This window comes from Diabrotica undecimpunctata, chromosome 5, assembly GCF_040954645.1.
Source record: "Diabrotica undecimpunctata isolate CICGRU chromosome 5, icDiaUnde3, whole genome shotgun sequence".
NCBI lineage: Eukaryota > Metazoa > Arthropoda > Insecta > Coleoptera > Chrysomelidae > Diabrotica > Diabrotica undecimpunctata.
In genome coordinates, this window is record NC_092807.1 from 13,396,126 (window position 1) to 13,422,453 (window position 26,328).

At 35.4% G+C, this 26,328-nt stretch overlaps 1 protein-coding gene across 1 annotated transcript in view; it reads right to left on the bottom strand.

The window, feature by feature from the left end:
* ssp3 (SCAPER domain-containing protein short spindle 3) overlaps positions 1 to 26,328 on the bottom strand; it is a 220,357-nt gene that overhangs the window by 42,454 nt on the left and 151,575 nt on the right. The window contains exons 16-17 of the mRNA XM_072531509.1: positions 8,068 to 8,233; positions 5,813 to 6,004 (exon numbers count right to left, since the gene is read on the bottom strand). Of these exons, the coding sequence (XP_072387610.1) occupies positions 5,813 to 6,004; positions 8,068 to 8,233 (358 nt within the window). The remainder of the gene's footprint in view (positions 1 to 5,812; positions 6,005 to 8,067; positions 8,234 to 26,328) is intronic.

Here is a 26,328-nt window from a genome sequence, read left to right on the forward strand (position 1 = left end):
CACCGTCCCATTTCCATACTTCATTATCCAGAAATATCTTTTGATATCTTACTTTCGCAATTTTCCCTTTAGTATTTTCTTCTTTAGCAGGTTGTTCTAATTTTGGATTGTTCTAAATTATAGTCACAACTTACAGAACCTATAGAAATAGGCAGCAGGATAAGACAAGGGGATTCATTAAGCCCCATGTTCTTCAATTTAATCATGAATGAAATCATCAAAAGCGTTAACAAAGGGAGATTATACAGAATGGGAAACAAAGAAATAAACATACTCTGTTACGCAGACGACGCAATATTGTTAGCCCAAGATGAAGATAGTCTGCAAAAGATTGGTCCACAGATTTAACATATGTGTAAAACAATTTAATATAATAATGTCATCTCAGAAAACTAAAATAATAGTAGCCAGCAAAGACCCAACCCCCGCCAATCCCCACGCCAACCTCTACCCAAACCACGACAGTATAAATGAACAGTCCTCTGTTCCCAGTACCAGTAATACATTGGTTATTGATCAGTGTAGTACTGTCTGCGGGCTCGGGAGACTGAGATCTCGGAAGCCCTGAAGAAGACATCGAAGAGGATGTCGAAAGCTCGGCGCAATGATAATCGACGCGGTTCAACCCGGAAGACTGTTGAGTTTAATATCAATTCCTGTAATAGTATTTATCTTACCTCTAGGTTTAATTATACTAATCGCGGAAATCTTGCGAAACGTATATTCTCCAGAAGTTAAGTAAAGGCAAATAAATTATTAACACGGTAAAGAACAGAAAGTTAGCTTACTTTGACCACATTATGCGTAATAATGTAATAATAAATAGCGATTTCTACAGTTGATTCTACAAGTCAAGATTGAGGGCAAGGAAGGCCCTGGACGCAAACGTATATCCTCGAATTGCTGTCAATAGAATAAGATGGACCAATGTGATCGTTAACATCACTAGAAAATAGGCACCTTTACAAGAACAGTTGATATTTATCTCCGCGTGTAACAGGTCAGGCATTGTACTTTTCTCATTTTAATAGTAAATACAATCTCTTTTTGATTGTTTATACTGTCCAGTATTACATGGTTAGTTATTATGTCCTTCCAGGGGATTTTCAACATCCTTCGATATGCCCACATCTCAGATGCCTCCAGATTGCTCATACATTGCTTATTTAGCATCCAGGACTCTACACCATACAACTAAACTAGCCTGAGAAAACTTCGGCACGATAATGCATTATTATCCGTAGGGGAGAAGAGGAAGACTTGATCATATGGGAGACTTGATCACTCTTTAAAATTTCAGTAAATAAGCAGCCTAGAATTATAAAACTGGTAACATAGGGTAGCTGTTAGTATGGCAGTAGATCCCATGTAATTTAGTTTTCGTTACAATACACAACGAAGAGCACGTGTTGATTACAATTATTTTGTCCCTACCGAGAAGTGTTTTCAGAATTATTTCAAGTTGATTTTCTTTACTATTTGTTTAAGTTCGTATACTTTTTATTTAACACCATAATCATTTAGTTTACGTTTTGCATAGTTTGCAGTGAGTTCTAGTTTGTTGTCATATTTTTATAGACTAAAATATTAAAATGTCCTCTTAGGGAAGACTTGGTTCATTCTTATCTGGGAGATATAATCCTAGGATTAAGTCTCTCAGAAACTCCTTATAGATGAATGTTTTGACGTGACAACGTCTTAAATTAGATTGTGGCTCGGAGTCACTCATGAAAAAGTGTAACGCCCGCTCACGTCTGTTACGATGAGTCACCGAACGAGAGAGAGGCCCGCCGGACCGGCGAATGCCTTGCGTCTCTCTCCCACTCAAACATGATCGGTTCGCTGCGCGCGGCACTAGAGAATTAGGCGCGTTGAATCGGTGCGTGCTTGGCGTTGGAAAACCGAGAAAGCGTCATAATACAAGTTCACACGTGTGGTTAAAGTATCGTCAGCTGTGTCTGTAGTGAAAATGTGGAATGCTTAGATTCGTCATTTACAACAACTACAACAATAAAGGTAAATAATTGTACACTAATATTTCATTATCGTAAACTATGATTGATTGATTAATTGTTAGATTGACACAAAAGTTGAGAAACTGAGTTTATAGGTTATGTCATACTATTGACAAATGTTGATAGTGTTAAGTAAATTATTAGTTTAAATCACTCTGCAATCAATCGTAATTCAGTCGATTGAGAAGAAACAGCGCGTATTGCTAGTCAAACATTTAAAAATCACTCAAATAGAAATTAGTTAAGTTTAAGTTTACATGTACAATGTTTTAGTAAACAAAATATATTTCTATAGTTAAAATTTGTGCAATTCTTATTTTCATTCAATTCCTTGTTCCTATTGTGCAATTTAATAATATTCATATCAATAAATATTCTACCGAGAAAAATACCAAAAAATATTCTACCGACGTTGTCACGTAAAATCTTCGCCCGTAAAACCGACTTTACAGGCAACCGATTTTTTTTTATTTTATAGATATGCCACGTCAATACAAAAGCAGGAAAGGATCCAAGAAAAGAACACCAGTCGACAGCCAGGGGTTAAAATAAGCTGTTTTAGACGTTATTAATAACGGTACGTCTCTCAAGGGTCGTTTTCAAATAAATATTATGACATTAAAAAAATACGTTCGCAGACAACGATCCGAAAATGTTGAAATATCCTTCTCTCCTTATTACAAGAAGGCTCAAATATTTACAAATGCAGAGGAAAATATGTTTAAAAATTATTTAGATGTTGCCAGCAAATTACACCATGGCCTTACAAGAAAACAAGCAAAAGAACTGGCGTACAACTAGACTTTCTATTTTTAACTAGTTTTAACAGAAATAATGTATCAAAATTTTTCGGAAATTTAAAGACAGTTCTTGAAAACCATGGAATTGGACCAGAAGCAATGTGAAGCATGGACGAAACTGGACTTTCCACTGTCCATAAGCCAAAGAAGATCATTGCATGCAAAGGTGAAAAGCACGTTGGTAAAATTACGTCAGGGGGACGTGGAGCAACAGTAACTGTTTGTTGTGTAATCAATGCAATTGGAAACCATATACCGCCTTTTATGGTTTTCCCTCGAAAACTTTGGTAAGGTCGCATGATTGATCGCAAATGTTTGGAACATTTTCAAAAACATGTAAAGGCGCCTACCGACAATAAATGTTTAATCACAATGGACAATCATGATAGCCACGTTACTCTCGAAGCTATAACGTATGCCAAGGAACATGGAATATGCCACCACACGGGTCACATAAGTCCCAGGCGTTAGACAGGAGTGTATTTGGCCCTCTCAAGAGTTTCTATAATACTGCCTGTGATGATTGGATGGTGACCCACCCAGGAAGGGCAATTACAATATACGAAGACGGAGGATGCTTAGCTTACGCTTTCCCGTTAGCATTTACTCCACGTAATATTAAAAGCGGATTCAGAGTTACGGGTATATGGCCTTTCAATTCCAATATTTTTACCGATGAAGATTTTATGTCGGTGTATCTTACTGATCGCGAAGATCCGGAAAATAATTCCACTTTATCTCAGTTTGATGTTGCAACACCAGCAATAGATAACAATAACGAACCCTCCACTTCTACTGGCATTTTCATCAACCCTGAAATAATTAGACCATCTTCCTCAACTGGATCGATTTCACATAATCAACAACTACGACGAACACTAATAGAGGACAAAACCAGCCTTCTACTTCTACTGGTACTTTTACCACACCTCAAATAATTACATCACATCCTGTAAATGGAGATACTTCACAAAATGATCAGCTACAACAAACATCAATGGAGAACAATAACCAGCCTTTCACTTCTGCCACTTTTAGTAGCCCAGAAATGATCAGACCTCATCCTAAAGCCGGGCCCAGGACTTCAAAAAAGAGTAGAAAGCGAGCAACTACGAAAATTCTCAATGCTACACCAGAAAAACTTGCGCTTGAAGCTGAAGTTAGAGCTAAAGAAGAAAAAAAATTAGAAAAAGAGCAAAAGGCCAAAAAAAATTACTAAACAAAAACTTAAGGATTTCAGAGAATCTTCAAGTTCGGGGAGCAGTGACATTATGCTACCATCGTCAGAGTCTGAATATGATCTTAATGATGAAATGCAAGTAGAGAGCCATACTGAATGTGAATCAGAAGCACAAAGTGACGAGTTTGAATTGAGTGTGCAAGATTGGGTAATTGTAAGCTTTATCTCCGAAAGAAACTCAGTCCATCGTTACGTAGGACAGATAACGGGAAGAAAGAATGAGAATTTTAAAATCAAATTTGCCCAAAAAAGAGATGACAAAACCTTTAAGTGGCCAGAAGAAGAAGACATGGGGGAAGTCGCACGTGACCAAATTTAAAAAAAAGTTACTAAGCCCGACTTTTAGGAGCTACAATAAGCGCATAGGATGTATTGTCTTTCCTAAATCACTGAGAATGTTCAATATTCAACAATAATTTTTTTTTTACTTTTATAACTTTTTGAATATAATTTTCTGCCAGAAAGTGTTTTTATTTTTAATAATATTATTTGTTATGTCATGACCGAGTAAAGTTAGTTTTCAGCATCCAATTTTTGGTTTTATTTTAATATTGTAAATCTGGGAAGGTATAATCAAGTCACCCATACACAAGGATCAAGTCTCCCGAAGTACGGGGAGACATGATTAGTTTTTCTCTATTACTAGATTCTACAAAAACTTGTTATTTATTAGCAGTATATTTTTCGGGTGAATAACACCCAAAACTTTGATAAATTTGTAATGTTCCACTAAATTATAAAGGTTCTAGATCGGTTATAAAAAAAGTTATCTGGAAAAATGTAACGGTGGGATGAAGTCTCCCTCTTGTCCCCTATAGCAAAAAACTTTGTTTAGCCAAAAGTGTACTATAAGCTTAAAATTCTAATAAATATAGCAAGAACATTGTCTCTCTCAATAACAGACAGTTTCTCAACAATAGTCGCTACGATAAATAAAATTATTGCCACCAATTTTCTAAAAGAACGCGATAATTGAATCTAAGCGTAAAATAATCTGATCTGGAAGTGAAAACGAAGTAATAACCAAAACAAACAGCGCCAATAATAAATTCTATCATAATTGTCATGATGCGTGAAGCCAAAGCAAACAGGAGCAAGTTTAAAGGGAGTACACGACCCGACGTCCTATGGGAATTACAGACACACACACTCGTACTGATACAAAGAGCGTAGATAGAGGACGCGCAAAGCCAATTTGAAGATTTGAAGAGGAAAATGATTCAATTAGTGCGGTGACGTATCGGCTAGAGCAAATATCGCGATGGAGGCTCGCATCTACATGACGAGGTCGGTGAACAAATATACGCAAGAGAACGAGAAGGAGAGGACGGATGGATATATAACGGCTTTTAGAAATATTCATGAAGTTCGAGTTTGAGTTGATGTCAAAGTGGAGAGTTTGTTTAAGTGTAATAGATTCGTTCAACGTTATTGAAATTAGTGAGCTACATTTTTATCAAACATCTTGATGGAAATCTATCACTAATTATGATCAAATTCCTCATTTAACGTTCTTTATCGGAAAAAATTTAAAATATTGTAACAAAATTTAAAACGACCAATACATTAGTAAAATCTAAGGTCTCTAAGACCTATTTTGTCGTGTGGCTAAACCTAACACGAACAAGAAAGAACAAAGAACGTTGTAACTAAAATATACTTCAAATTATGAATAATAAATTTAAAAAATATTAAAAAAGTGTTTCTATGAGAAAAACAACATATGGGAAGTAAATTTAATGCTTTCACAGACTTACCTGGAACTTCTTTATGTCTAATTCTGCTACTCTCCTAAGTAATTTGAAAGTTACGGATGCCAAAGAAAGACATGGTGTTGGTATCGATGGTGGCTGTTGTCCTTCTACTCTAGGCGTCGAATCTGGAGGTAGAAGAGACCCATACAACATTGAAACACAGCCCAGTAATTCAGTTGCATGCAGAGTACTAACCTGAAACAAAATATCTTGTTTATAAACATATAAATAAAAGGTGGTAAATGTGTGAAATACTAGTGAATAATAAGAAACACGTTTTAAAAATAATAAATGGGAAGTAGTTGTGTACGAACGTCGTTTGACATTGAAGGAAAAGCAGAGTCCTTCCGCCACAAAATAAACGAGGATAAAAGCAAATACATACTTTAAAATCTCTGCTGGTACAACTAGACGAAACTATCATAACGTTATCTTTGGAGTCTTTCCTTGAGAGCGTTACTAGTTTCACCTAGCTATAATCGCAGATTGAATAGTCCAGTAAAGTGAGCCAGGAGATCTCAAAAATAATTATTGCGGGAAACGGGGCATACTTTCCTAGTTTAAAGATATTTTAAAGTGTACTGTTCTGTTCAGAAGATGGAACATGCGCACGTGACAGAAAACAAAAAGTAAATTTGTTCACTTCATACTTATGGAATTTATTTCAAAACCACGACATAAAATAATGATCCAAAGCTGGAAAGGATAATGATGCTTACTACCCCTAAAAAAACAACAAACGTACTCAAAAATTATATTAATCCCAAAAAGGCTCCGGGATTTGACTTAATACAAGGAGCATTACTACAAAAATTACCTAGGAAGGCCATTGTAAAACTCACAAACTTTATAAATGCAGCATTCAGGCTACAGTATGTACCCATAACGTAGAAAACAGTTGAAATAATCATGATTCCCAAGCCAGGGAATCCAGTAAATGCAGTAGAATCCTACAGACCAATATCGTTGCTACTTTAGATTGTTATCGTAGTTGCTGTTTAGGAAAGTGTGTAGTATTTATTTTCATATTTTTACCTTCAATATTTTTCTTTTACTGTACCATAATGTGATCTAATTCAATGGCATATTCTAACGACTTTGCTTTAAAATATATTGTTTCCTGTTATTCAGTAAAATCGCATTGTTAAACTAGCTAGCTCGTTTATTCAGTTTTAAGTTCAGAGAATTTGACTTTCTCTTTTGTATTTTGTGTCGCCAATATGCACAAAACGGTGTAAAGTATCATATTACTGTTACCATTCATGGGATGCACTTGTCCATGAACCACCTAACGACCAGAGGGTTTCTGACCATCTGAAGTCTCAAGACGACACTTCATCACGAGACCGCGTACAGTAAGCATATCGAGTGTATCGGTTAAGTCCTTTTTTAAGCCTCGGCGCCGGGCGTCCCTTAACGTCGTGACGTGGTTCCAACGCTAATCCACTGGCAACGAATACATTAATATACCAAAATGTGAGCCTATATTCTTTATAGAGATAAATAGTATGAGCCAAAGCCCGTTAATTCTCGCAATTTATTCAAAGTTGTAGTTGCTATTTTTTGCTAATTTATTTACAGTCAAAATATTGCATTTTTTCTCCATTATTATTTTAATTTCATTTAACCAGCGACCTCTAAGTTTTATACAAAACAGTTGCAATAGTGCAATTTATCTCCAGATTATTTGGGAAGATGCTAATAAGAATATAACGTATATTCGACCAAAAACAGATTATTCCTTTCTATAAATGTGGATTCCGTAAACACTCAACAATAGACCAATTACATCGCATAACAAATATTACAAGGACATCTCACGAAGAGAATAAAATATGCTCAGCTATTTTCCTGACCATAGCAAAAGCATCCGATGAAGTGTGGCACCGACGCTTGTTACTAAAACTCAAAAGATATCTTTTTATCCTCTGTATCCAGCAAATACACTCATATTTGAAAGACAGAACTTTTAGAGTTAAACAGGAAGGCCAATATTTAAAACTACGACCAATGAAAGCAGGAATCCCACAGGACATTGTTGTGTGCGCCATAATATATTTATTATATACCTGTGGCATCCCTGTTACGGAAAATCTTAAACTGGCCTCATTTGCAACAACACTGCAACACTAATAGTTGAAGAAACATTCGAAGAAACAAAACATGAGCAAATAGAAAGACAGAGAAAATCTACCAATCCTAGAACTGAAAATGCATAAGTATGGCGAACAAGAAAAACGTGACACTTATTAACTTACCAAGTGTGTCGTGTCAGAGTCTTCAGGTGCGTGATCTGTCAAAGCTGCCAAAAACTCCAAAGCAGCGAGCAAGAAAGAGCATGCCGGTGGAATATCATGGACCGGTTCCCTCACTGCTAAGCAGCATCTTGCTAACTGCTCGACTACGCCGACACAGACGGAAAAACTGTAACAAACAGAAATCAATATTATAAAATTTTTACGTCGAGCATACCTAAAATATTTTTAAATAGAAGCGGAACGATTCATAATAAGGGCCTGCGTAGCGCAAGCGGTAGGATGCTTGCCTCGCATGCCGGTGGTCCGGAGTTTGAATCCTACCGCCGGCAAGAATAACTAGACATTTTTAAAAATGTCTATAGGCCCCAGTTCGACTCAGCCTGAATAAAATGAGTACCTTGGGTAAAACCAGGGGTAATAATAGGCGGTTGAAGCGTAGCACTGGCCATGTTACCTTCCTTTTATACCGTAGGCCCTAGATATAGCAGACTACCCTGCTATACTCCCAAAGCCGCGAAGCGGTATAAAACGGGAGATTATTATATACGATTCATAATTTTGGAATTTACAATATTGATTTTGATGGCGTCTTTCTAATTTTGATAGTATTGACCAGATGAGGGCGTGTGTTCATCACTCTCAGTACTTCTTCATTCGTAGTTCTCCTGGTTCAGCTTATTCTTAACATTCGGCGGTACATACACATTTCGAATGAATTTAATTTGTTGACGTGATACTGTTTTAATGTCCAGGTCTCACAGTCATATAGCAATAGAGACCACACATAACACTTTAGTGTTCTCAATCTTATTGAGACTGATAGCTTGGGGTTACAGAGCATTTTACGCATATTCATGAAACCAGATCTTACTATTTCAATGCGTCTTCTAATTTCTTTTGAGTGGTCTAGTTCACTATTTAGTTCTCTGTCCAGTTATATGAAGCTTTGGGAACTCTGAAGGGCGATACCATTTATTTGTATGTTAGGTGTAACTTGTTCATGGGTGTTTTTGTGGAATACCAGAATTTTGGTTTTGGAAAAGTTGATGTCCAAGCCCAGCCTGTGACTTTCTTCTGATAATATGTTAATCAATATTTTTAGTTGGTCTTCTGTTTCTGCTAATACTACGGTGTCATCGACATATCTTATATTGTTAATGATGCTTCCATTGACTGGTACCTTCAGGGCGATCTTCAAGAGAAGCTCTAATTATAAGTTCGGCATATACATTAAATAATAGGGGGGATAAAATGCACCCTTGACGCACTCCTAGTTCTATGTTGATGTACTTGGTGTTTCCGTTCTCTGTTCGAACGCATCCTGTGTGGTTCCAGTATGTATTACTTATGATAGCTATGTCGTGTCCGTCCAACCCCACTTCTTTTAGCACCTCAATCAATTTTCCGTGTTTAATGCGGTCGAAGGCCTTTATATAATCGACAAAGCACACATACAGCCGTTTTTTAACCTCAAGATACCTTTCTGCCATCAGTGTCAATCCCATAATTGCTTCTCTAGTGCCTGTACCCTTTCTAAAACTATATTGAGAACGACTCAGGTATTCTTCACACCTATTGTGAATTCGGTTATAAATTATTCGCATAAAAATCTTAGCGGCATGACTCATTAGGGATATAGGTCGATGGTCTCACATTTCCTTGCTTTTTGGTTTTTAGGAAGAGCTACATGTGGATGTTAGCCAGTCATGCGGTATTATGCCATGTTCATAATATATAATGTTGCAGAGGTATGTTAATTTCCTGACGGCATTATCACTTAGGTGTTTAAAATGTTCGGCTGTTATTAGGTCTTCGCCGAGTGCCTTGTTGTTCTTTGCGTCTTTTATTGCTTGCAAAACTTCTTCGGTGAATGTTTAATTTTCCGTCTGTATTTATTTGTGGGGGCTCTTCTGTTCTCTGATCACCAAACAAATCTTTAAGATATTGCTAATAATATGTACGTTTCTTAATTTCACGTATACTTCATTTTTTATTTCTAAAACAACGATTTAACCGCCTCAACTTCCACACAACAACGTTTTAACGGACGGGGATTTAACACGTTGTTTTATTAGAACATAGCATAAATGTTCATAAATGCTTGCTTTGTATAATTTAAGTTAAATTTTGTTGATATTAATGTTACGGTTATGCATCCTGTAGTCTATCAAATTATTATTATTAAAAAAAATTAAAAGTAGGACACAATTGTCATGGGCTGCTTTTGGTAAGTTGAGCTTCATTTTAAAACACAGAAAAATCCCAATACACTTAAAACGAAAAATCTATGACACTTGTATACTACCAGTTGCAACTTATGGATTGGAAACTATGGCAATAACAAGAAAAATGGCAGAGTAACTCAACGGGCCATGTTAAATATAAGCCTCAGAGACAAAATTTCTAACACCGAAATACGTCGAAGAACTAAAGTAACCGACATCATGAAAAAAATAGCGACATTGAGATGGCAATGGGTAGCACATGCAGCAAGACAAGACACCAACAGATGGTCTCATAAAGTGACATTCTGGACACCTCGAGAAACAAAAAGAAACGTAGGAAGACCCAAAAAGAGATGGATATACGATATAACAGCTGTAGGTGGAAAGCACTGGATGAGAATTGCAAAAGATAGGAAAGCGTGGAAGCAATTGGAGGAGGCCTATGTCCAACAATGGATAAATGAAGGCTGAAGAAGAAGAAGAGGAAGTCTATTATATTACGCTCATAAATATATATTTTTTTCAAAATAATCAATTATAAGGTGTTTTTTTTCAATTTGTCGACAAAATGTGATTTGGCGTTTACAACGTTGTTCCAGCGTAGCATTCAATTATCCGTTAATTTTTTATTAGGATTAAGATTGTGTATTTGTCTGATTGGAGAATCTATTGCAACTGGCTGAATGACTATGTCTATGCATTTAAAAAAATTCTAGTGGATCGATATTTATGTATATTTTTTACAACTACATGATTTTTACATGTTCAGTCCTTGTCAATTTACAGGAAATATTCTGTATTCCGTTACAAAAAATAGTATTTATGATAGGCGGTACGTCTAAAAAAATATATAAGAAATAAAAAGAAGTAATTCCACCGAGAATAAACAGACTCCGGCAATACTTCTCATTGTGATTCACGCACTACATTACCGCGTTATCTCCAAACCCCTCATGATAATTCGCCCATAAATTTCGGATAAAAAACGAGAAACAAACATCACTCCACATATTCAAAACCAGATGCACGCTACAAGTTTTTTTTTACCAAATGACAAGCTCTAGATATTCCCGTGACTTTGTCGGCAATAGCGATCGCAAAGACGGCGCCAGTAGTACCAACTTAGGCATCAAGTGGCCTACTCACCCTCTCATACCCTCGCTCCATGCCCTCCCGTGATCGGGACGCTAAATTGATAATCACTCCGAGCACATGACACGTCTGTAATGTGATTATCTCGCGGGAACACCGACGGTCATGGGGCTGTAGTACGTGGGCTTGAAATTTGCAATGAATATTTAAAATCGTACATAAAAATAGACTATGGTTTATTTATTACAAAAAATTGTAATAAATTGATCAGGACCGGCTTCTGCAAGTACTCTCGTAATCTCTCTGTTTAGCATCAATCTGGTTTATCATCTAAAAGTGTTCTTCATATTCTATTATCTCATCATTTTTGCGTATATTTTATACTCAATAACTGCCTAGTATTCAAGTAGACAGTATAACTCTTTGAACGAAAATAAAACTGTAACCGAAAAAGAATTATGATAGAATGTGATAAGTTTGTCTTTCTAGTATTAAAAACTAGAAGAGACTGATTATCTACTACATATTTCGTTATTTTTCGAATAGTTAACAAAAAATAAGTGCCTGTTGAACAAGCCATTTACCGTATCCGCGAAATTAACTAGTATAACTTTTTTGGCGCTGAGGAACAAATAACTCACACAAGTTGTGACGCTCTTTTAGACAACATACTCAGTAAAACACAGGTTTAAATTAAATAAAATAAATAAAATATATTCGAAATAAATCAATAACAAAATAACATTAGTTCCTAGGTAATATATACAATAAAGATTGTATTGAATTTTATTGAAAAATAAAATACAATGAATAATATAAAATTAAACGGCAATTACGGCGTGTTAATACACACAGACGGGAAGGAACGGGCTTGTTTATACAAATTTGGTCCTTCGAGCCGAATTAGTGTGAAAACTAACCGAGAATCCAGTGAACAACAGGTAGTCATTAATGTTCACCAGTTTTCGGCGGCAAAATAAATAAAGGAAGCCAAGATTAAGCCGATCCTTTATTCATTCTAATATATAGCAACATATCTTATTCATTTGTTTTTATTATCAAAGTATCAGTATTGTACGGTTCTTACACTGCAATAGAATAGATTGGTGTTATACAAGTGCAAATGTGCAAACAACGAACCCATGAGAAGAGTCAACAAAAAGAATGCAAATATTGGAAACCATCAAGACACGAAAGCTGCAATACCTGGGGCATGTTATGCATAATGAAAGATACAAAATACTTCAATTAATTATACAAGGGAAAATCCAGAGCAAGAGAAGTTTAGGAAGGAGAAGAATCTCATGGTTGCGTAACTTGAGGGAATGGTACGGATGCACATCAATGGAACTATTCAGAGCGGCAGCATCTAAGATCAGAATAGCCGTGATGATTGCCAACCTCCGTCGCGGATATGGCACGTAAAGAAGAAGATTGAATTAAAAGTGCAAATGTATGGTGCTTTACATTAAATTATTGCATAAAATAATTTGGTTATTGAATTAAATACGACGGATCAAAAGCTTTAAAATGTTATTTATCTTTCTATGTTTGCGGTTTCGTTTCTAAGGGCCGGTTGCTCGAACGCTAATCATAACTTGATTGTAATCAAATATTTGCTTACAATCAAATACGTCACAGCAGCTGTCAAAATTATTAAAAATTGCTTATTATTATTATTGATTTGTAAATAAAAACATGAAATTAACATCAGAAAGAGTTTAATTATGGTTTATTTTAAATTAAAACGCAAAATAATAAAATTGAATAAAATAAATCAGTTAACATAACCTCAAAATGTGACATATTTAATTTTAATTAAATATTTGATTACAATCAAGTTTTGATTAGCGTTCGAACAATCGGCCCTAAGTCATTCAGTGGACATTTATTCGTCCTTATTCTCCTCACATGAGAGGCAGGGATGAAAGCAGTGAAATTTCACTTATAGCGTGTCTTAAAAAATGTTAAATTATTGTTCGAAGAATTTGATATGGTTGTTACACATATAAAAGCAATTTTAAATCCCCGACCATTGTTCTCTTTAAGTTCTGACCCGAATAATTTTAATCCCCTCACTCTGGCACACTTCCACGAAGTTAGTAACATACCTGATAATAGATTCTCTGAGATTTTCAAAACATTGAACTTTATTTCCTGTCAGCAAACATAACGAGTGTCATTCAGCCCAGTGACCAAAGTTCCATCGGGAGTTTAAAAAGCCATTACAGGAAAATACTTTTGGCGGAATTGGTTGAGAACCTTGACGCCATCCTAATGAGTAGTAAATCCTAGGACGAGGTGATGAGCAATACGGTAAAACATTCCTTCAAACACGTAGTTTCAGTTAATCCTTGATCCTGGAAGATCAAGGATTAACTGAGGATGAAGATGACCTGCCGTTAGCTGTTTGAGCCAGACAGTTTGATCTTCCTATCACCTACGGACCAGAAGAGCAAACAGATTTCGAAGTTAAATTTGATGAAAACATAGCTGCGACATCTGGACTTCGTGTAGAAGAAGAAGAAGAAAACAGTGACCCGAAAGTGGAAGCAGGCAGAGCCAGAACCAGCTCCGGTCCCGCAGCAAGCATTGGATGCGGCAAAAGTACTTTGTAGATCGGTTTTTCATCCACCAGGAAAAAAATTACTGATCATTTGACTTGATAATGGCAACTGTAACCTGGCCAAAACAATGGTTTTCTAAAAACCAAAACAACTGAAGGCGGAGTCAAACCCGGAAAACACAGAACTCACATATAGCTCTGCGATATAGAAGATATCTAATCTTTATTTCCGTTTGATCTTATTGGATAAAAGATTTTTATCCACCTTACTTGCCACGGCACATTTATGATTACTTGTTTATAATATTATAAATGATAGAATCATTATTAATATTTAACATTTATCGCATAAATTTCCGATTATTGCATGTTTAAAATAACCTGCATAGAAAAATTTTAACGATACAGGACGGAAGGAGAAGAAAATGAGTAGTAAACTGAACTATAACAGAGTGTTTTATTGCAGTGTATTTACTAGTCATTAGACGTGTATTCTTTAAAGCTTATGAATGTCTGAGGCTAAGAGCCTACGGACTAAAATTTAGTCAGTCACCAAATTGCAGACCCCCGAAACCATGTGGCAAGACTCCCACATACACTAACACTAACATATAACAAGCATCGCTCATAACTCACACCTTATCAGATTAGCAGTGTGGCAGGCGGAAGAGCTGAAAAGACCGAAAAAGAGCCATCCGCGTCGTGGAGTTGACTACTTAACCACACACATGCGACGCACACTCGCATATATTCTGCGACTACATGGCGCGTTTCGGTGGGATAAATCACTTTAATCAATTTATGAGCCACTTTGCTACTTTCCGCCAAATTTCCTTTTTGACGGATGTACTTGTAACGCGACAAAGTTTGCTAGTGTCGGAATGTCTTTTTAAGTAGGCTAATGTGCGGTGGAGTGGCACCGATGCTTTTCTTGTTTTTGAGAAATTACACTCCGGAGGTTAACGGATATTAACGGGATTGTTAGATGTAATATGTGTTTCAGTTTACTTCTACAATTCTAATTTATGTTGATGTTCGTTTTAATCGTTAACTTAAAATATGTGATATCAACAACTATTTTAATAATTATAACTTGAATAAAACATTTTGCAGTAGATTTTAGCACACCCTATGGTTTTTAAAACCCCCCATATATACAAATTGCGGGACGTTAGGTTGGAGGCTTCTCTAGCTACATAACGAGTAATCCACAAGTTTTATTTGTAACACTATTAACACGTTCGCAGCCCGAACAAAAACAAAAAGAGTGTGTACATACTGCGATACATGTGAGGATATACCAACTATGTGCCTTCCTTGCTTTAATGAAATTCACAAACCATCTAGTTTTGTATAATGTTTAAATTATCTAAGGACGTGGTGTTCGTGTGTATTAAGGTATAAAAAAAAATTGCTTATTACAAGCTAAAATTTTTATTTTAAGAAGATCTTTTCGGAATTAAATCATTCCATCATCAGTTTAATAAAAAGTTGTTAAAAACATTGTATGGCCACATAAAAAACTTTGGAAGGACATCCGTATTAAGATATAATCCTCATGGTATTTATCAAGGTAAATGCAATAGACTTAACTTATTGATTATTAAAAACTGAAAATGGGGGCATCTTACATGACCCCCTGTAGCTGGTGAGGTTTTTTCGACTTATGTAAGATGCCCTTTAATTCCGAAAAGATCTTCTTAAAATAAAAATTTAAGCTTATAATAAGCACTTTTTTTATACCTTAATACACACGAACACCACGTGCTTTGTATTCAACAGGTATACTACCACTCCTGGATATCTCCACTTCATGGTTTGTTCCAGTTTCACTTTTAATTTTCAATTATCTCTTAAATTTTGTACAATATCTATGTTATACTCTTCTTCTCATTGCGCCGTCTCCTTTTGAAGGTTGGCGATCCAAATGGCAATTGTAGTTTTGGAAACTGCTTCGCGAAAGATCTCTGCGGATGAGCGGTCGAACCATCTCCTCAGGTCTTTCAGCCACGAGTTCTGGCGTCTTCCTACTGATCTTTTGCCCTGTACTTTTCCTTCCAGTATAACTTGAAGTAATTCATATCTTTCGCCTCTCAACACATGACCCAAGTATTGCATTTTCCTCTCTTTGATTATTCTTAGTAATTCTTTTTGTTTACACATGCGACGAAGTACCTCAACATTAGTAACTCTTTGTACCCATGGAATCCTCAACATTCGTCTGTATATATACATCTCAAAGGCATCTATTCTTTTTTCTATTTCAGAGTCCATTGTCCAACTTTCACAGCCATACAGTAAGACAGAAAAAACGTAACATCTGATCATTCGGATTCTAAGCTGTAGACTAGGGTCTGATCTTGTAAAAAATGTTTTCATGCTCATGAATGTTTTCCTCGCTTGTTCGATTCTTGATAGGATTTCTTTTTTTGGATTACACTGACTATTGATATTTGTTGTTTATATGTTATACTACGATGTTTTAATTTTAATAAACCATTTTTACTGCAGTTTTTTGGCCTTTATTTCTGACCCTATAAATTATGATATGCCAAATCGACGGCAAACCCATATATTTAAAACTATACTTTAAGTGTGTACGCAATATGAACAAGATATCTATTAACTGTAAGGTTTTAGAGAGTTAAGAAATAGAAAGGTACCGTGTACCGCCGGTGGCCACAAGCGGCTGAATGAAAAGTTGAGCATGTACCACCGGTGGTACACGTCGTCGCGAACGTGTTAAACTATTGCCAAAAAAGGCACCAACTTCATTTTGAGCGTAACCTGCTTAGATCTGATGCTAGAAACTAAACAAAAAAAAACGAAAATAAAGCTTTTTTTTCGAAAAGGGATTCATTTTTTGGTTATTTCATGTTGAAATATTCGATTTGGAATTTAAAAAATAAAAATCTACTTTCCATGAGCTAGAACTCTGCTTCTACTGGGTCTACACCATAACACAAAAAGGATTAACTTAGTAAAAAAAGTCTACAGAGTAAAAGTTGCTTAGAATTAGTCAATTTACTCATTTCCGAACTTATTTTGAACGTATGTTTTTTCACTCTCGAGAAGGGGTGGCTTTCACCCCTCAAGTAAAAGCAATCCTGAGCTCGAGTCCAAAAATGAAAAAGAGGATTAAACGAACCTACATCCAAATTTTCAAGCAAATCCGCCGTGACGAGCATTTCGCCAAAACCGTCATTTACTGGACTATGTTAGTAACAGATTTTTGGCTATATGAACATAAAAATATTTATGCATCCCTACTAAATTAATTTTAGCTGCTACTGTATTCATTTTGTAGTAAATCTGTTTAGTCATCATCATCATCAATTAGCCTATATTTGTCCACTGCTGAACGTAGGCGTCCCGTAAAATTTTCCACCTATTTCTATTTTGAGCTTCTTGCATCCAATTTGTGATGATACGCTTGTTTGGCGTGTTCTTGAAAATACTACTGAACATGCATTTCACAATTTCATTACTGGATTTACACTGTAATAGTTATTTAAATAAGTTAATTCTCACAAGTCTCCTCCATTCTGCTTATGTGGTTATTCCATTTCTTTTTTTCTATTTTGTGTCAATTCATTTATACACTGTACGTTACACATTTTCTTCTAATCTCTTCACTTCTTTTTCGATCTCTCAGCGCATTTCCTGTAATTCTTCTCAGTACTCTCATCTCTGCCGTTTCCAGTAACCTTTGCGTTGTGGCTGTGTCGGGTCTTGTTTCTGTGGCATATATCATTATTGGTCTTACACTGTGTCTGTGTTAATGTGTCTGTTTCGCCATATAGTGCTATTAAGACATCCTACAAGTCTATTTGCTTTTTGTACTTAATCTCTCCTATTTTACTTTATAAAACAATAATACGCCCAGTGCTCACATACGGATCGGAAACATGGGCAATGAGGACCCGAGATGAAGAGTTACTGCGAGTCTTTGAAAGAAAAGTATTGAGGACCATATATGGCGGAGTAAAGGAACAGGGTCTGTGGAGAAGGCGATATAACTTTGAACTCTATAGACTTTTTGGTGATGCAGATATTGTGAAGACCATCAAGATAAACCGCCTAAGGTGGGTGGGCCACGTTATGCGGATGGATGAGAGTGATCCCACTAAAATAACTATGCTAAACAGGCCGGTCGGAAGAAGAAGAAGGGGGCGACCTAAACTCAGATATCTGGACGATGTCCACAAAAGATCTGAGGGAGATTGGAGTGAGGGATTGGAGAAGACAGACACTCGATAGGGAAGGATGGAAGAATGTTTTGAAGCAGGCCAAGGCTCACGAAGGGCTGTAGCGCCAACTGATGATGATGACTTAATCTCTCCAGGTCTCTGTACTCTTCTTTGTCCAGATCTCCATAGCTAGACAGTGTAATTCCCAGGTATTTTATTTCCATTACTTGTTCAATACTGATCCTGACCAGTAATTTTTCCAGATTTCTGCAATGCTCTATATGTCGGTTTTTACTTCTCTGTTATTGCCCCAAATGGCTCAAAGTTGTGGCTTGAACTCTCGGGCTTGAACATGTATGTTGTCTTGTTTCTTTTGAAGTCTTCTTTCTTCCACGCATTTTAAGGTTCCCCTTACATCAAATGTCTGTTCTTTTGGATTTTATACTGTGTGTCTTTTTCCACTGAATACATCCAGCTTTTTGTTGCATTCCATAAATGCATTATTTGTTTACAAAAGTGATCATCCAAACCAAAATGTATTCAAGCTATAACAGTGGAACTACGAAACCACAAATTAAAAAAAAAATCAGCTTTACATTTTATTCCAAAAACATTAAAAGGAAATTATCATGATCTTTTAGGCAACCGCGAAACTACACTTACTGTAAATGAACCACCCATAGAAATATCCAAAACAGAAGTTGTAAGATGTATTCATTGTCCTAGATCCAGAAATAAAAAAAAAAAACAAAAATTATTGTGCAAAATTCCATAATTAGATATGTAAAAAACACCAAACAGAAAGCACACGCTATATGAATAAAATGTGAAACCGAATAAAATGAGAATAATAATGAATGATTTGTATATTTTGCTTTTTTTTGCAGAGCTTATTTTCTTTCCTTATTCCTCTTATTCTCTGAAATAAACGACTTTTGTGAAGTAACTAAGCTTTTGTTCTATGAAAATAGGGTCGCCAAAATGAGAAAACCATAATATACAAATTTTCACGGGATACATTTGTATCCCACGCGAGTATTTGTACAACAAAACGATACGCGAGTACTGGAGGGTTAATGGAAGAACTATGTACTTCAAAAATTATATCTTGTGATGCAGAACTTCTGTGAGTATGTATATTTTTACGAAACTCGCGAACTTTAAGAAAATTTAAAATTAATTAGCATCTCCGGCTTTTTATTAGCCAATTTCTTTTGTAGGGTAAAAAAGAAACAAGGCGGAGTTGCAATTTATGTAAAAGGAAATCTTATGTATTCTTCTCTTAATCTAAATGAATATAATGTAGAGGAAAGTTCTGAGTTTTGTGCAATTTATGTACCTTTAATAAAAACCAATATTTTAACTGTATACAGATCGGGTAAGAGTGACTTTGACTTGTTTTTGGTGAATTTTGAGAATGTCAAAACGATGCAGACAAACTGATAATACTTGGTGATTTTAATATAAATTTTAAAATTGAATCTGACTCTTTTTTGAAATTAAAAATCTATTAACATCTTTTGGTCTAAAAGTAACTATAATCGATTATACTAGATCACATCCCAGTCCAGTAGTTGCGTAGACAACATTATGACAAAGTTTTCTGAAAACATCTACAGAGGGGCGTAGGAAATTTCGACACTAAGCAGGTAGCGACTAAAATTTAATGGCAATTTTCGACACCAGCCCCAATTCCCGTTTTTATCTTACAGGTATATTCGACACCAAATAAATATAGCTGCGACATAAATAAAATACCATAATTAATTAATTAATTTATTTTAATAAAAGTAATGTGCATTTTATTTCTTTATAACTGTAATAATATCTAAATATAATACAACTAGTACCTAATTTTTGTACATTTTACCGTTAATATACTTGTATACAATGATTTATTTGCTATTATAGGAATGATAATATACAGCTTTTATAAAATCTAACCTACGTATTTGTTGGGATCGTAGTTTATCCATCATTTTCTCCAAAAATGCCAATTTAGCCTTAACAGTAGTATCTTTGATTTTTGCTGGTATATGTAAACTATTTATTTTGACATAAGTGTCTACTTGAAATTCTTTTAACTTTTCAATAAAAATAAAAATAGAAGGATGTGTTGAATAAAAAGAAGAATTAAATCTCGAATGAAAGGATTCACAGGCATTTGTGGTCCTCGCAATGTAATTTTCCAGTAAATAATCTGCATATATATCAAGTGTTGCATTTATAGGTTTATATGACATTAAATCATAAAGAAAGCATTCTTCAACTTCTGCTGGATTTAAATAAGTTAAACCAAACGTATGCCTTAACCATTTTTGCATTGGGCCACATATACAATAAAGCACAGTGAATTGCTTTTTCAAAGTCCACAAATATTTCAGTTGGCTCTAATGATAATTGAAATGTTTCAAAAATCTTAGACCTTAATAAAGAAAATAAATTTTTGTATGTCATTGACAATTTGTCCTTTAACAAACAGTATGCTAAAGGAACATAATGTCCATTTTCCAAGCCATGTATAGTAAATAATTGTAGAAAATATTTGGTACTGTATGAAAATGTACCATCCATATACAAAGTTTTTAATTTACACAACAAACGAATATTTGTCTCGCATGAAAATACAATTACATTTAATTCAGGATGATTTAAAAACAAAAAACTTTGCGACAGGTTTTAGGAGAATAATTACTAACCGCGTTATGGACTTCTGATATGCTTCTTGGTAACGGACCTGGTAACAGTTTACGACGACAGTTGTAAATGTTCTTTCTTATGCTAGCTATGTCAGGAACCGTCAGCAAATTGGCATCACACTCAGCAACAGCAGTTCTTGTAATTATGGCAGGCTTTTCCGATATGTCCTCTTGGGCTTTTCTTGAAGTTAACGTCAAACAAGAAATAAATTACAACTGAAATAATTTAGTCACAAGTACACAAGTGCCACGCCCCCCGCCGTGACAATAAATATTGGGAAAACCCGCTTGTCCTGCTTGGGTGCAAATGTCCATCGCCGCTAATTACCTGCTTTACGCCGCGGTGTCGAAATTTCCTATAATAAAATTTGACCCTTCGATTACCCCAGGTACAAAGACAATTTGGTGTCGAAAGTTCGCCCGCCGCTACAGAGAGGGTGTATTTTAACCTTGTTTTTCTGACCATAGAGCTTAATTTTTATTTATTAACTCTGAGAATAAAGTTGTTGATACTAATCAAACATTTCAACCGTTTATTACTTCTTCTGGTTTACAGAAGCTTAAACGTGCGCTAGCTAGTACAAATATGGACTTTTTCTATGATATTAATAATGATCCTGATTTTTTGACAGTCTTTCTTACCGAAACTTATAACAATTTAATATTAAAGCATTTTCCACCAAAAAAAGAACGACAAACTGCTAAAAAAACACCTGTGCAATGGTTTAATAATGAATTAAGGTCTTACAGATCCCATCTTTTTCTTATTAAACACATTGCAGATGCCACTAAGAATCCTGATTTGTTCAAAGTATACAAACAACAAAAATTTGAATATAATCGACAATTACAAATTGCTAAAAAGTCAGCTTACTGTAATTTTATTACTAATTTCAATAAATAAACCTAGAGCCTGCTGGAAAATAGTAAATTTCGAAAGAAACAACACAAGATCCAGTTCGGTACAACCTGATCTACCTCCAGACGAAATAAATCATTTTTTTACTACAATTGCAGAGAATATAATTACATTTCTTCCCACTATAAATGTCAATGTCCTCTTCAATTATAGAAATTGTCCTTTTCCGAGAAAGTCATTTTTTTCCGTCCCGTTGTGGAAGAAGAGGTCTATCAAATAATAAAGTCTCTTAGTAATTATAATTGTAGGGCGTTCACGAAATTATTAACAAAATTTTAAAAGAAACTAAATAATTTTAACACCTTTCACTTATCTTATTAATTTAATTCTATCAACTGGAGCATTTCCACAAGTACTAAAATACTCAAAAGTATTACTAATCTACAAAAAAGATGATTCCACAAAAACTGAAAATTTATTAAAGACCCATAAACATTGTTTTTACTTTTGGGAAAGTGATTGAAAAGCTTATCAAACATCAATTTTATTCCTATTTTGAGTCAAATAATTACTTTAGCAACTCACAATATGGATTCAGAAGTGCTCGTTCTACTACGAACGCGGTATTTAATGTTGTGAGCGAGGTGACTGAGGGGCTTGATCGCGACAATCGCATAACAATTTCTCTTTGCGACTTGTCGAAGGCTTTTGATTGCGTTTCACAACACAACATTTTGCTCCACAAATTAAATTACTATGGAATCAGAGGTATCTCACAACTTAAGAAAAAGTTATCAAGTTCATTATTTGTTATTCGCCAACTAGCAAGGATTGTCAACGTGAGTCAGTCAGTCTGATGTCCATGTTCACAATACGTGAACCTGTCACCACCTAATAGGAACAAATCGCTGTAGATTAAGTCTTTTAGAAAAAAATTGTCTTAAATATAAATATTACAATATTTTACCAAAAAGTATTAAACAGCTAAGCTAAGAAATAGTTTCGAAAAAGTTATAAAAAATATCTTCTAAAACATTGTTTTTACTGCTCAGAAGAATACATGACTCATTGCAGAACATCCACTGAACTGCTTACCGTAACTTTGCCATAAATCTTTTTCTGTTTAATATGTCTGTGTTCTTGTTACAAACAATATTTGTATCTTCTGTTATGTAGTTAAATAAATACTCTACTCTATTCTACTGCCTATCCTAAAAGACTTATTTTTTGTTTTTAAATTTTTATGTTTTTCAAAAACATAAAAACTTTCTCAAATTTTTAACTGAGATATGCCACATTGGCAACTCTCCAGTTGAAAAACAGCCCCTTCTTTTATTTTTCAATAGCCCTCTCTACTTCGGCTCTTGAATAGAGCTCTCGAGAGTGTGGCTGTCAAAGGCAACTACGTCAATACCCTACAAATACACAGCGGTGTATACATTGTGGTCCTCTGATGTACTCCGAGGAGTTCTCTATATTGACAAATCGAGTTAGGAACATCCACGAGGTCTCCGTGGTGGTATCAATAACAGAACAAACACAAAAGTATGTTGTTAGTTTGATGCATGTGCCAATAACTGCATTTTAGGCGGTCTACGGGGTATAATCGATATATTCGAATATAGGACACGAAACAATTTATTTTCAACGCCTTACATAATACACAAAGTACAAAGTTAGTCAAAAATATTGAAACAAAAAAAAGAAAAACGACTAGTTTTTGAAAATTGCAGATGGACAACAAGGCTTCCGGAAAAACCGCAGCACAATAGACGCAATTTTTATTATCAGACAAATAATAGAGAAGTCTACTGAATATGGAAAGCCAGCATACATGTGCTTTGTAGATTTAAAAAGTGCTTTTGACAGGGTGAAGCGAAATGACATCATAAATTTATTACAAGCTGAACAAATAGACCATCAGATAATAAGGACCATTAATGAAATTAACAAGAACAACAAGACCAGAGTTATAATGCCAACAGGGGAAACAGAATGCATAGAACTAAAAGGAGGAATCCGCCAAGGAGACTCGCTCAGCCCATTGTTATTCAACATGGTGATGAATCAAATAATTCACGAAGTAAGAAAACGACACGGATACCACATGGGAGCGCATAAAATCACGATACTATGCTATGCCGATGATGCAGTACCAATTGCTGATAACGAAGATAACCTACAAAGGCAGCTCCACACCTTCAATATCACAGCAAACAAACTTAATATGAGAATATCAGTAGAAACAACTAAATGTATAGTGATCAGTAAAGAGCCGCGTAGATGGAAACTAGAAATAGACGGCAAAATTGTAGAACAAGTAATGAAATTCAATTACCTAGGAGTAGAGATCACTAGTGACAGGGATATGAGCACAGAGACCACAAGACAAGCATCAAAAGCGGCAATAGTAAGTGGTTGCCTCCGAGAAACCATACGGAGAAACAAATATCTGACCACGGAAAGCAAAATGAAAGTATACAAGACAACAGTAAGACCAATCCTAACATATGCAGCGGAGACAAGGACCGATACAAGAAAGGCGAAACAACCAACAATATCGAAATGAAAGTATTAAGATCAATAGCGGGCATATCATTAAGAGACAGAGAAACCAACAAAAGTATACGCGAACAATGCAAAATTCAAAATATTAACAGGTGGATAAAAACAAGAAAAAAAAAAACTGGAAGAACATGTAAACCGAATGGGACCAGATAGATTAGCGAACATCTGTAAAAACAACAAGCCGTATAGCAGAAGACCCGTTTGAAGGCCGCCAAAAAGGTGGAACGATAAAATACAGTCAACAACGACTGAAACAGAATAAGAGGCAGACAAACAGGAGTAATCCTAGTCGCACGAAGAAGAAGAAGACTAGTTTTGCGTATATGGAAGCCAATCTAATTTGTCACTGGTGATAAAAATTCTTAAAAGCAATTCGATATTAACATTAATAGAACCCCAATAAATAACTATAGACAAAACCACAGATTAAATACAAAAGAAATGTGTAAAGGTTGTAAACGAAGAATTTCTTCTTCTTAAAGTGCCCTCTCCTCAATGGAGGTTGGCTACTACAATTTTAAACTCTTCTCTACTTTGGTAAAATTGGTACTCTAAAATTGGTACTTATTATTTCTCAGTATGTGGCCTAGGTATGATGTTTTTCTAACTTTTACTGTGTTAAAAAGTTCTCTTTCCTTGCCTATTCTATGCAGCACTTCTTCGTTTGAGGTATGCGATATCCATGAAATTTTGAGTATTCTCCGGTAGATCCACATTTTAAAGGCCTCCAATTTATTTACGGTTGATGTTTTAAGGGTCCACGTTTCAACTGCATATAGAAGAGTCGACCAGACGTAGCATTCTGATAAACATAGTCGAATTTCGAGTTTTATTCGAGAATCACAAAGCAGTTTTTTTATTTTTTCGAAAGATTTTCTGGCCTGTTCTATTCTCAATCTTATTTCTAGATCAGGATTTAGGCTGCTATCGATCCAACATCCCAGGTACTTAAATCTATTGACCTGTTCTAAAATGTGCCCATTTATTGTGCAAGGTTGAGGTACGTTTTGTTTTTTTCGGATTGACATCACCTTTTTTTTTTTAATGTTTATTTTCATACCAAATTGCTCACAGGTCGAGTTGGTCTTGTCGATGAGTCGTTGTAGACCTAAGTCGGAATCCGCAATTAGCACTGTATCATCGGCGTATCTGATACTGTTGATATTTACGCCATTCACATTGACTCCATCCTTGGAATCCTCCAATGCTTCTTTAAATAGAAACTCGGAGTAAAGATTAAACAGCAGAGGCGACAAAACACATCCCTGTCTAACTCCCCTCCTAATTTCTACTTCTGCGGATGTGGAACCTTCGATCCTAACTCTGGCGTTTTGGTTCCAGTACAAATTTTTTAAGAATTTGATGTCTTTTCTATCTAAACCGACTTCTTGCAAACGTTCTAATAGTAGGTCGTGTCTTACTCTATCAAATGCTTTTTCGAAGTCTATAAAGCATATAAATATATCTTTCTGTTGGTCGTAGCATTTTTAGGCGAGAACTAGTAAACTGAACAGGGCTTCTCTCGTTCCCATGCCGGCTCTGAATCCAAACTGATCGTCTCCGATGATTGTTTCGCACTTTCTATAGATACGATTATGTACGATTTTTAGTAGGACTTTTACTGCATGACTCATAAGGCTTATCAGACGGAACTCATTGCAGTGTTGTGGGTTTGGCTTTTTTGGTAGTGGGATGAATATTGACTCCAGCCAATCTTGAGGTATTTTGCCTGTATCATAAATGCGATTGAATAAAAGGACAAATATTTCGATATTTTCTTCGCTGATTAATTTTAACGTTTCTGGGTATATTCCGTCTGGACCTGGGCTTTTATTTGTTTTAAGATGATTAATTGGTTCTTCTCGTATGTCGTGAAAAAGAATTTTAATATAGTTTTCCCATTCTTTCAGTTTATCTTCCGTTGATTCTAGCAGTTTGCCATCCGTGTTCAGCATGGTGTGAAAAGTCGTTCTCTTGGTAGTCGATGTAAACTCTTTTACCTTTTTATGTAAATTAAAAAAATCGTGCCTTTGTTGTAGTTCTTCTATTTCCACGCATTTTG